At 43.5% G+C, this 12,318-nt stretch overlaps 2 protein-coding genes across 3 annotated transcripts in view; one reads left to right on the top strand and one right to left on the bottom strand.

Annotated features, from left to right (window-relative positions):
* Positions 1-115: 115 nt before the first annotated feature.
* PNO1 (partner of NOB1 homolog) lies at positions 116-7,674 on the top strand. Of its 2 annotated transcripts, XM_040993300.1 has the most exons (7): positions 116-358; positions 554-703; positions 1,800-1,883; positions 2,066-2,126; positions 2,370-2,487; positions 6,692-6,762; positions 7,409-7,674. In XM_040993300.1, the coding sequence occupies exons 1-7, from the start codon at positions 152-154 to the stop codon at positions 7,474-7,476; spliced, it is 759 nt and encodes a 252-aa protein (XP_040849234.1). In that variant the 5' UTR covers positions 116-151; the 3' UTR covers positions 7,477-7,674. The 2 variants fall into 2 exon arrangements, with proteins under 2 accessions (XP_040849234.1, XP_040849235.1); XM_040993301.1 differs by lacking the exon at positions 6,692-6,762.
* A 4,328-nt stretch (positions 7,675-12,002) lies between these two features.
* Positions 12,003-12,318, bottom strand: part of PPP3R1 (protein phosphatase 3 regulatory subunit B, alpha) — a 51,433-nt gene continuing 51,117 nt past the window's right edge. Inside the window, exon 6 of the mRNA XM_040993299.1 lies at positions 12,003-12,318. This exon is cut by the window's right edge and continues 1,805 nt beyond it. The gene's annotated coding sequence lies outside the window, so the exon portion shown is untranslated.

Below are 12,318 nucleotides of genomic sequence, written 5' to 3'. Positions count from 1 at the left end.
CGCACTTCCTGGTTCAGGTCCCCGGCGTGGGACTTCTCAGGAAACGGGGCGGATCCCCGAGCTTGATTGGCGGGGTCTGGCGGCTGCGCGGTGCGCCTGCGCAGTGTCACCGTGCACGTGTTGGCGCTTTGGGGGCTGCAGGTTCCCGGCGATGGAAACCGAGATGGAGGCGCAGGCCCCTGGGGCCGAAGATGGCTTCACTCAAGTCACTCGCAAGGGCGGCCGGCGCGCGAAGAAACGGCAGGCTGAGCAGCTGTCCGCACCGGGGGAGGGCGGCGATGGAGGCCGCATGGACACCGAGGAGGGCCGGCCGGCCAAGAGGCCGGTCTTCCCGCCGCTGTCCGGGGACGGGCTCCTGGTACGGGCTCCGGGGGAGATGGATGCAGCCGGTGGCCTGGGTCTGGGGGAGCGGGGGGTCTGCGTCCTTGCCGTGAGGCTCTTAGGGCGGTGACCGTGTTGAACTTGTTCAGATCAAGGGAGCTGTCACTTCACAGCTCCGCCACTCGCCCCGCTCCCCTAGGTCTCCTCACTTGTATATATATTTTTTTTACAGAGTGGGAAAGAAGAAATGAGGAAAATCCCAGTCCCAGCTAACAGATATACTCCACTGAAAGAAAACTGGATGAAGATATTTACTCCTATTGTGGAACATTTGGGACTGCAGATTCGCTTTAACTTGAAATCAAGGAATGTGGAGATTAGAGTAAGCACGCCGGGCATGTCCCAATCCGCTAGATTTTCTGTGCTGTTGAAGAGGCAGTCATTGTCACAGTGGGCTAGGTTTGTGTGGACGCCAGAATCGGTGGCCAGTGTCAAGGTTTTTCCTTTACAAGGCTAGACTCATGTCTGTCAATGGCTGTGATGATGGAGCCAAAAGAGGTACTGCTCTAAATACTTACTACAATTTGAAATAGCAAGGATCGTGACAGCAGAACCCCGCTGTTGGCGTTTTGATTCAGGCTTTTGTGGCTTGTTGCCAAGGCCTCTTATAAAAGCTTCCCTTGCATTGGTGTTCAAAATCACCTTTTTCTACTCTGTCCTCATTGTCAGTGCCTAATTAATTTCCCAGGCCACAAGTTTTTATGATGATACCTTGCATTTTCAACATCTCTAAAGGATAAAAGTTAGTGGGTTTTTTTTTTATTATTATTATTTTTTAAGTTTTGAAAATGTTTTATTAATCTGTTTGAAAGGCACAGGGAATCTTCCATCTGTTGATTCACTTCTCAAATGCTTGTAACAGTCAGGGCTGAGCCAGGTTGAAGCCACAGTCTAGCAGCTTGAATCAGGTCTGCCGTGTGAGTGGCTGGGACCCCAAGTACTTGTGGCTGTCACCCGCTTCCTCCCAGGGTGTGGGTTAGGCAGCTGGAAAGGAGGGCCGAACCAGGACTTGAAGCCTGGCCCTGCGGTTCAGGGTGCAGGCACCTCAAGCAGCAGTAAGACAGCAAGTGCTTCCATGCCCTGCTTCATTCCCCACCACCCTGCTGTGAGCAGGCCCGGCTGAGCCATAGCTAAGAGTTGGAGGGTGTGAGCGTGTGCCCCCTCGGGGTGTCGGGAACATAGTCACTTCAACCATCCGGTGTCTGTGCTAGTGTGAGGCTGGGAGCCACAGCCCGGCGTGGCCCACAGGTACTCCAGGGCCGGGCAATACCTTAACTGCTAGACCCACTGCTCAGCCGAAAGCCAAGGGTTTAATGAACTTGCGTATCTTGGCTGACGTTATCAGACAAGTGATTGCTCTTGGTACGTAATGAACTATTAGGTGAAAGTGTTCTCTCTGTGTCTCTCTCTTTGTCCAGACTTGTAAAGAAACCAAGGATGTCAGTTCCCTGACCAAAGCTGCTGATTTTGTGAAAGCATTTCTTCTTGGCTTTCAGGTGGAGGTGAGCGAGTCCCGGTACCCGACATGGGATTAGAAACACTCAGGGGGAACGTCCATCAGGGGATTAGTTGTTTTTTGTTTTTTGTTTTTTAATTTGAACATTCTAGTTCTGAAGTTGGTGAATTTTATACCACAGTGCTGTTGTGTACGTGGAAGGGCCTTCACAGTGTGTGTGTGTTCTAGGATGCGCTGGCCCTCATCAGACTGGATGACCTCTTCTTGGAGTCCTTTGAAATAACCGATGGTGAGCCTGTTTTCCAACGGGATTCTTTTGTGGTGTTGACTTGGTATCGATTGTGTTGTGGCTTCCTGTGGTGTTCTCTGATAGCATGGACTGGAGCTGTGTTGGTGGCAGTTCTTAAATCAGTGTCCATTCTGTGTTATTTAGTCAGGAGAGGGCACTGAGCATTATTGTTTGGGGGGGGGGAAGGGGGCGGAAACTGCACTGGAATCACTTGCCACCTCATGTCTGGCTTTTCTCCTTCAGTTAAGCCCCTAAAGGGAGACCACTTGTCCAGGGCAATAGGGAGGATTGCTGGCAAAGGCGGAAAAACCAAATTCACCATAGAGAATGTGACACGGACTCGGATAGTACTGGCTGATGTGTAAGTATCTGGTCTTGAGAGGATTGCTGTCATCATTTGCGTTTGGTCTTTGACTTGTTTTTAAAACAAGTGATAGCAGTTACCTTTTTTTGCATTGTGTCACCACTCAGTATTTGTCAGTACATGTCCCACATCACTGCATCTGAGAAAATTTTACAAATTATAGCTATTTTTCCTTCAGCCCTAAGGGAAAGGTTTAGACTTGGCAATAAAAGAGGTGACATTCCAGGTGAGGGTTCAAGTAGCATCCTGGGGGTGTCTCTTCATGGGGGAGAGCAAACATTAAGTAAAGTGCCACAGCGGGACTTTTCTTTACAAAACGCTTTTAGAGAATTTCAAAGTGTATGCATAGCTTTTACATCATATGCTGTCTCCATGAACCTCTGAAAACCCTTGAGGCATCTCAGTGCCTTTCCTTGCAAGGAAGCTGAGTGCTGTGCATTGGGTAAGAAATCAGAGTGGTTATATGGGGACTGCAAGGAGAGGAGCCGGAAGTGCGGTGTGCTCTGGGAGTGGCATCTGCATTTCGCCTTTTCTAGAAATTCAGATAAATGGAAGTAGAGTGTGTAGGTTCATTTAATCAGCATGTGTTTTGAATATCTTCATTTTTTTTTCAGTGTTTCAACATTTCTTTATTGACAGCACTGCATGGAAGAGTTGCATTTTTGTTTTGTTTTTTTTAAAGATTACTTATTTTTATTTGAAAGGCATATTTTTGCAGAGAGAGAGATTTTGTATCCACTGATTCACTCCCCAGTGGCCAGAGCTCAGCAGATCTGAAGCCAGGAGTTTCTTTCAACTCTTACACACAGGTGCAGGGACTCAAGGACCTGGGCCATCCTTGGCTGCTTTCCCAGGCCAATTAACAGGAAGGTGGATTGGAAGTGGAGCAGCTGGGACTAGAACTGGTGTCCAGATGGGATGCCAGTGCTTGCAGGCATAGGATTACCTAGCTACGCCACAGTGCCAGCCCTCATTTTTTTTTTTAATCCATCAACAGTGGTTGAATATTACTCTTCAGTTCGGAGTTAATTACAAGGAATGTTGCTGCTTCTTTATCTTTTGTATTTTTCTTGCAAATTGAATTAGAAATTATTTGAAATGTAAGAGGTGTGTTTTGTAGTTTGCTGTAAATAGGCTAATTGGAAACTTGTATATTTAACAATTTCCATTAATTTTGATGTCCCCAAAAAATGAATGATAACACACGTGTAAGTTTTTTGTTCCATGAGTTCCTGGTTACCTGGCAAGTAACATTAAGGTGTGAACGGAATGCAAAACTAAAAGCAGTCTGTTCCAGACGCATCTGTCCAGTGTACGAGAAGGCGAACAATGCTGCCTGTGTGTCTTCAGGCTTGTATTTCTTTCCACCCATTGCTTCATTACTTTGGTTATTTCAGTAACAGAATAGCTTATGGTTATCTTTTTTTTTTTTTTTCATGCTGCTTCCATTTCTTCATCTTCCATTGCTAGTTGAGATGTTTTTCTTAGTTCAAGGTACACATAGGCAGTGTCTGCTTCCTTCCTGTGTCTCACCCTCCTTGCAGGAACTAATTTCAACTCCAGCTGATCTTTAGACTTCTTGGTGTAATTCCACATGTCTTATGCATGCAGTGTTGTATTTTTCAGAGTCACTGCTGACTTCTGCCATAAAAGATGAAGCTTTCACCCATTACCTACGCCACCACACACACTGGCGTTTCCATCATTCGTCCCCACAGTCATCTCACCTTGCTGCCTTTGTTAGACCAGCTGGTGTTCAGGGTTAGCTAACTGCAGGCATGAGTGCTTGATACATTCATGAGCTCCTAGAGTATCTTTCCTTTGCAACTTAGCTGCCCCCCTGAGAAGGTGATGGTTAGGTAATTGATTTTCAGTAAAAAGCTATCCATCACCTGTATCTCTGTGTGGTGTACTCAGAAACATCAGTGTTCTGTTCCAAAAGCTGCCCTGCCCGCTCTTCCCTCATCCTGGGTCAGGTTGCAGTGCTGCCCTTTGTGCTGGTGGAGTGCCCTGGGGTCTGTCCTGCCCTTTCCTGGACTGCTACTTCTTGATGTTTCCACTGCCAATATAGGTGTCTTCACTGGGATCTGAAAAGTCGCTTCTCTCCCATTCATCTTTTGCCACCTTCTTGGATTTATGGCTTTATGGCCATTTTAGAGGAATTGGGTGAAGGAGCCCACGTGAATGTGTACCAAATCCATCTCCAGGTGTCTGGAAATTAGGAAAGCATACCCGGCAAAGAGCAGGCAGGCCTGGTGGACTTGTGGAATTTTCCAGTAGGGGCAGTAAAAACATGGGCTCTAAGGTTGGCTTTTCCTCTGGATAAACTGGGAAGTTCTTGGATGGAGCAGAGAAGGGGTGGCAGGCTGCCAAGGGTGCGAGGGACAGTGAAGGTGGTAGGATTCATAGATGAGAGGTACTGACAGCTGTTTGAAGGATTCCTGTTGTTGGTGGGTTAGGTGGTGAGACTTGAACGACAGATGACAGTAGAGGTGGAGTTGGGTGTTTCAAACTGAAATTATGGAGGGCATTAGATTTTGGTAATGACCAAGACCTACATATGACCATGGAAAGTAAGAAGATGGAGTTGGGTAGGAAAAAGACCCAGTATCGATATAAAAGATGTAGCTAGAGAGTATAGGATTTGGAAATCGACTTCTCAGATAGTGAAACCATCAGGCATTGTGATGGGCGTCATAAGGGAAAGCCTGCTGAGAACCAAAGTCCTTGAGAATGATCGGCCGGGCAGTCGTGGAGCCTGGTAATCAGGTTGGTGGGTGATAGAGTGTGAAGACAGCAGACTTGAAGCTGTTTTTGAGGGTTGTGAGTGGTGTAGATGTGGCATAAGGAGTCAGGAAGGCATCTGCCCCCTGCCCTCCACACCCCATCCCCCCTGGCTGACGGAAGGAAAAACTAGCCTTTATTTGAGAGCCAGTTTTTGCAAGAAGATGAAGATATTATTAACAGGTTTGAGATAAAGAGGATTTAAATAGTAGCCATTGTAGAAGACACAGTGAAAACATTTTGAAAGAAAGGCAAAATTCTCTACTAAATTAGTGAAGATAATCACTCAAAAGGTCAGTGATCTTTAAAGAAGAAATTTATATAATTCCAGGAAGCTATAAACTTGAAATGAAGCATGCTGTGACTAAATGTAACATGCACTTTTGGGTATTCAGTGACCAGCTCTACTAATGTGTGGTCTTGAGCAGATTCCTACATTGTGCGTAAATGCCTTTCCTCATCTGTGCAATGGAAGTAACATTTAATAAACCTCAAGTGAGGATTGAAGTAGATCTTGTGTGCAAAACCCTAGCATATACAAAGCACTCAGTGGATGGTACTATATCTTTTTTTTTCCCTTAAGAATTACTTACTTGAAAGGGAGATTTTATATTGAGAGGACAGAGGGGTCTGCCATCCTCCGCAGTGGGCATCATGGCTAGAGCTCAGCTGCTCTGAAGCTGTGGGCTTCTTCTGGGTGTTCCACTTGCGTGCCAGAGCCCCAGGACCTGGGCCATCCTCTGCTGCTTTTGCAGGCCACAGAGCTGGGTCAGAAGTAGAGCATTCAGGACTTCAGCCAGTCACACAAGGGATGCCAGTGCCCCGAGGCAGAGGGTTAGCTACTGTGCCACTGCTCCAGCCCCACTGTATCTTTTTTTTTAAGCTAGTCTTTTTCTTTTTCTTTTTTTTTTAATTTATGTATGTTTTTTTTCCACACTTTTTTTCTGTATCTGGGGCAAAGGGGAGAAGGGGAGAAGCCCCACCCAGCCTCCCACCCATCCCAGGTTCCTGATGTTGGGCATGCTCCAAGGGTCCTGCTCAAGTGGTTTTGGTAATTCAACAGTTCTGAATTGCTGCCAATCTCGCCATTTCAAGCACGATGAAACCTATTCAGAATCCACTGGCTGACATAGTTCACCTTAGTCTCCGTTTGCCTGGATTTTCACTGCCAACACATGGCTGGCAGCTCCACTATATCTTAAAGAACTTTTTTTTCTCTTTTTTAAATTAGGAATAATTCACAGACCTAAGACGTGCTTCTGTAAAGTAACTTTTGGTATATTTACAGCTTTTTGTTTTGTTTTAGCCATTGCCCCTGCCTACTTCAAGTAAGGAAACATATCAGATCATGTTTTTAGATTACAGGAGTTACGGAAATGCTTTGTGTTGCTGACTTTTCTCATTTTCTCTCTTTCAGGAAGGTTCATATTCTTGGCTCTTTCCAAAATATCAAGATGGCAAGAACTGCCATTTGCAATCTCATTCTGGGTAAGGGTGGTTTCCTGTGGTGGTCTCTGGCATGGAGAATTTGGGAACGGAAACCACATTGTAAAGCCAAGTAGAGTTGTGTTAAAGAACCTGAGCTGTGGGCCTGTGGAAAGGAGGAGGAATGGTAGCATTTCTGCTTGGATTCCATTTGTCTCTGCTTGAAAACAGAAACGGGATATTGGGTAATAATGTTTAAATATTTGCTACTTTCCCAGGGTGGTTCACTGGAGAGCCATCTCAGAGTAGCAGGGAACATGACCTTTTGGGATTAACGAAAGGGGCAGTGCTGAAGGCCTGCAGTTGGTGTACCTGAGCCAGCCGATCCCATCCAGCAGACGTGGTTAGAGTTGCAGGTCTATAGCAGCTAGCTCAGAAAGCAATTGGTTCTTTCTCAGGGTACCCAGACCTGATGAGACTGGCCTCTTAGGAGACACTTGGACAAATCAGTACCTTTGGTTCTTAAACATTTGTACATGACTTTTGGAGAATATTTGGTAAAGAGATTCTTTTATTGATTTGAAACAGTTTATAAGGCATAGCTTTATAAAGGCCCTGTTCTTTTGCAGGTTGTAGACCCTCTCTTCTAGGTCATATTCTCTGCAAGGAAAGGCATTTACGTGTTTCAGCTCACTTTTTTCCTTTGCAGGAAATCCTCCATCGAAGGTCTATGGCAATATTCGAGCTGTGGCTAGCAGGTCAGCAGATCGATTCTGATTTCACCTGAGGCTTTCTATCTTTGGACTCTGAAGACCTGACTGCAGGTGGTCCCACGAAACCATGCCACTTTGTGCCTCCTTTCCTTCTTCATTCTCAGCAAGCTGCATAAATGCAAAGGTTTACTACCAATATAAATGTCAAAACCTAATATTGTTAATATACTTAGACATTAAATATAATTTACCTTTTTTAAAGCACATGTAGCAGATTTGCCTCATTTGTAAGTCTTATTTAGGAAAGATGTCTTGCTTAAACAGTTGTTCTGTATGAATGTGTAGCTTTTTATTTATGAACTTGTAACTTTGAGTGTTTAAACATTTCTTTCTTCTGTATAAATTGTAATTAAAAGATTCGTCTCAGGAGACTTCCTTGAATCATGACCCTTAGCACTGAGGATTTGAATTGTTTTAATCAGGTCAAGCAGCTGTGTTACACTAAGCGACTAATCTTTATACATATTTTGTAGTTAATAAAATTAAAGATCTCCTTGAAAAATATTAATGTGAGGAAAGTTATTTTGTCAAATAAGTATTTAAAGTAGCCACACATGACCAACTTAGGTATATTTCTTTTTTATAGTCATCATGAAGCAAGCAAAAGAATGTTTTTCTCAAAACCCTGTGCTACACCCCTCCTATAACTGTTATGAACCTCAATTGTTGAAATGTCAATGGAGTAGTCACAGGATGTGGTTAAGAACTTGCATTATTTTTTAATTGGTTGTTTACTCAACACTATGTTTATTAATACCATAACATTGTATATTGTTGCTGATGTTATGTTGGGGCTTTAGATTGATCGGATTTTTACTCTGTTGGCTCTACCTTCAGACCAGAGAAGGTCTCCCCAAAAAGCCGTTGAACTTATCTGGACATAAGATGCTGGACTCTATGCTTGGTATATGCTTGTAATGAAGGAATCTCAACTGAACTTGAACTGTGGTCACACAACAAGGTGGAGGAATCCACCATGGGGGGAAGGTTATGGGAGGGGTGGTGGGAATCCCAGTACCTATGAAACTGTGTCACATAATAATTTAAAAAAAAATGTTTTTCTCCCAAGAATACTGTTTTGCAATTACAATAGGTTGTGTTTTTTGTTTTTTAAGGATTGAAAGGCACAGAGTGAGAATAGGAAAAACAAAATGTTCTTCCATTTGCTACTTCCATGTCCGAATGGGTGAACAGCCAGATCTGGGCCAGGCTGAGGCCAGGGAACCCAGTATTCCTTTCAAGCCTCCCATACGGATGGCAAGGCCCTAGTACTTAAGTCCTCATCTGCCACCTTCCCAGGTGCTTTAGCTGGACCAGCAGCAGAGCAGCTGGGACTCAAACCCATACTTCACTCAAATTTGTGACAACTACTACATATGGATACTTTTCTGGGAAATGGATGCAGCTTTAATTTGGCTTCCAAGTCATTACGACTGAAACAAACCATCACTAGATGGCCACTAATGTTTGGAATGCTTTTTAAGGAACCGAGGCCCAGATTAAGAGCATAAATTTGGGGAAATATGGAATCTCTTGGTATTGTCTGGTTTTACTTTATTTGACGATTTCTTATGTAGTTAATTCTCAATAATAAAGTGAACAAATATATTTACCTGACAGCTGGGCCCCTCCTTTTGTATTTTCCCTTAACCTGGAGAGTAGCACTATGGGAGTGCCCACCCAATTGACAGTACTAGGTATGTGTTTATGGGGTGCAGTGTGACATTTGAGTAGGATCCAAACAACTTGGTATGGCAGTGGATCAAGGAATACAGATCGTTGTTTTTGACTATTTTATACCAGTAGTTCTCAACCTGAAACTAGATCATTTTTTCAATCTTTCTCTAAAGCCCAGACACTAAATCTGATGCCTTAAAATTCATCCGTGCTTAACCACATTTCTGTGGCACTTGTCACACTCTGTTCTAAAATTGTTCTTGTATTTTCCTGTCACCTCTAAGGCCTTATAAGATGTGTGGACATGCAGTGTCTAGTACACTAACGTCTAACACTTCAGTATGTACTGCTAAGTAGGTGGGGAATGGGACTGAGAGGAATCAGATATTTAAGTATACAGTGATTGGTACTGGAGATCTGGAGGTTTCCCCCAGGTCATTCCAGAGGATGTGGACTCCATCTGTCAGGCCACCTAAAGTGACAGGGGAATCAAAAGTGACACTAACTTTAGTTTCTTTTTCCCTTGTACTTGGCAGTCACACTGTACGAACTTGATCACCCCTGGATTCACATCGAAGTGGAATCCTATGTGTTCTTTGCTATAGGCTTTTCGCTTAACATGTCTTAATTGCTTCATCTATATTACACTGTCCACCTAAATAATATGGCTAAATATGCATTTGAACATATGCACATTTCTACCCACTCGTTTGCTCATGGCCACCTGGATCACTTCTACCTTAAGGCTACTGTGAAGAATACTTTGAACAGGACACAAATATCTGATTCCCTTACTTTGGATTACTACTATGGTTTTAATACTGACTGCTCCCCAAAGGTCCAAGTGTTAAAGGCTTAGTCCGCAAGGAGTTGGGGATCCTCTATTAGATGGACATAGTGGGAGCTCTAGCGGTTACTGAGGGTGGTTTGTGGTAAAAGCCGCTTTAGGAACTGACACAGGTGCATCAGCTTAAGCTGCTATGTCTGCTATGAGCATCCTACACGGGAAAGCTAGTTCTAGTCCCAACTGCTCTGCTCCCTATATGGCTTCCTGCCAATATATCTGGGAAGATAACAGATTATGGCCCAAGCAGTTGGGTATCACCCACCCGCAAATGTGCTCAGGGTGGAGTTCTTAGTTCTTGGCTTCTGCCTGGGCCAGCTCTGGCTGTTGTACCCACTTGGGAAGTGAATTAACTAATGGAAGATCTGTGCCTTTTGAATAAATACTTGAGGAAAGAAAAGCTGCAGTTAGGCTCAGTCACTTTACTGCCTGTCTCACCAACTGTTCCTAACTCTGTTTCCAAGGGCCTCCTGCTAGAGCCAAAACCTATGCTTCCAAACTGTTGTCTTACTAATCCTTTTCTTTGCACTGGCTACCTCTGATATTTCTTTATACTAATGACAAAGACATCCAGAGATGGAACTACTAGATCTTAGGGTGATTCAACACTCAGTGAAATGTCTTTTCCGGTGGTTATATCGTCTTACACTCCCAGTAGCAATGCATGGAACTTCCTGTTTCTCTACATCTTCCTCTAGGTTTTTTTCTTTGGGGGGGGGGGGTGCGTCAGTTGGGGTAATAATGCACCCTAATGCATATTAAGTGCTATCTAATTGTGACTTTCAGTTGCATTTCCAAATAACATGTTGATCATTCTTCCGCATGCCTGCGGGCCATTTGTACCCTTTATATTTAGGCTGTTCACATCCTTTGCCGATGTTTAATCAGGTTATTGATGAGGGGTAGTTCTTGATACACTGTCAATGTGTTACCAGATACATAGTTTACAAGTATTTCCTACATCTTTGTATGTTGGTGTTTCACTTTGGGATAGTCATCTATAAGACTCTTCACTGTTAGGTAAAGAGATGGAGATGTGGGACTGGTTCAAGTTCCAGATGCTCTACTTAAATTCCTATTAATAATGGCTTGAAGCTTTGGGCTCCTTCAGCCCATGGTGGGAGATCTAATAGAAGCTTTGGCCAGAAATAATGGCAGGCGTTAGCCTAGCATAGCCTGGCTGTTATGGCCATTTGAGGAGTGAACCAGCAAATAGAAGATCTCTGTCTCCCTGACTCTGCCTTTCATGTAAATAAATCTTTAAAGACGGAGATATGAGACTTGCACAACCCTTACAAACAACTCCGAGGGTACTCCAAGGGATCAGATTCATCTGCACAGTGTGGCTTACTACCCATTACATACTTGACAATACAAACATCCTTGCCATAAAATAAACACCTCAAAAATATAATTTTTAGGTTTTATGCAGTGACACAAGAACTTAATCCATTTATTAACTTAATCCATTTATTATTTGCTGAGCAATCACTAAGAGCTAGATACCCTTGTGAACAACTGGGGCCATACATTAGTAAGATAAATCACTAATGGAACTTTCACTCCTTTTATTCAGTATTTAAGACAAAATATAGAAACAGTAGAAGATAAATGCTATGGAAAGAAAAAAAACTGAGATAAAAGCCCAGATATGTTTGTGTTGAACTGTATCATAAAATTAGAAAATAAATGGAATTGGCAGGGCATGTCTAACAACGCCTTGAAGGCATGGGAGGTCTGGGGTGGGAGCAAGCCAAAAGCTGCAGGTGCCACAAGGGACCCGGATGGCTGGAATAGAGCAGAGGAAATGCTAGTGGTAGGGATGAGCTAAGGGAACAACTGGACAGGACTGAGAGGGAAGGACGGGGAGGGGTTCTCTAGGGTTTGTAGATTTCATTTTTCTTACTCATTGATAAAGCCTGTTTCACTCATGCCTTACAATAAAAGATCCAATAAAAAAAATTACGACTGGGAAGTCCATCACAGACCACTGAACACATACGTTCAAACAAGTTTCAAATATTTTATTTCCTTATTCATACAGTATGAAGTTTTCTAAAGATCCCACAACATGACATATCATGCAGAATAAAAACTAAACATTCAACATAAACCGCCCCACCCATTCCTCACCCCCCAACACTAAAAAAAAAAAAAAAAAAAAAAAAAGGGAAATAAAACCCCCTCATTCCCATTAAGGAAATAATGTTTGCACTACTTTTCTATAACGCCAGCCAAGATATGCACAAGCAAGAGAAATAGAAAGCATTTGCTAAAATATTTGTAACAAATACTTATGTACAAAAAATTCACAAAAGACTAGTT

This window comes from Ochotona curzoniae, unplaced genomic scaffold (assembly GCF_017591425.1).
Source record: "Ochotona curzoniae isolate NIBS_2020 unplaced genomic scaffold, NIBS_Ocur_1.0 contig_883, whole genome shotgun sequence".
In the NCBI taxonomy this organism is placed as follows: Eukaryota; Metazoa; Chordata; class Mammalia; order Lagomorpha; family Ochotonidae; genus Ochotona; species Ochotona curzoniae.
The sequence above is the reverse complement of the archived record's forward strand: the minus strand, read 5'-3'. Positions and strand labels throughout refer to the sequence as shown.

What these genes read in the sequence shown, in the direction of transcription:
- PNO1 (XM_040993300.1), top strand. Translation starts at nt 152, where the DNA reads ATGGAAACCGAGATGGAGGCGCAGGCCCCTGGGGCCGAAGATGGCTTC. An exon ending in GTCCTTTGAAATAACCGATG is followed by an intron (nt 2,127 to 2,369) that starts GTGAGCCTGTTT and finishes TTTCTCCTTCAG; the next exon opens with TTAAGCCCCTAAAGGGAGAC. An exon ending in CATTTGCAATCTCATTCTGG is followed by an intron (nt 6,763 to 7,408) that starts GTAAGGGTGGTT and finishes TTTCCTTTGCAG; the next exon opens with GAAATCCTCCATCGAAGGTC.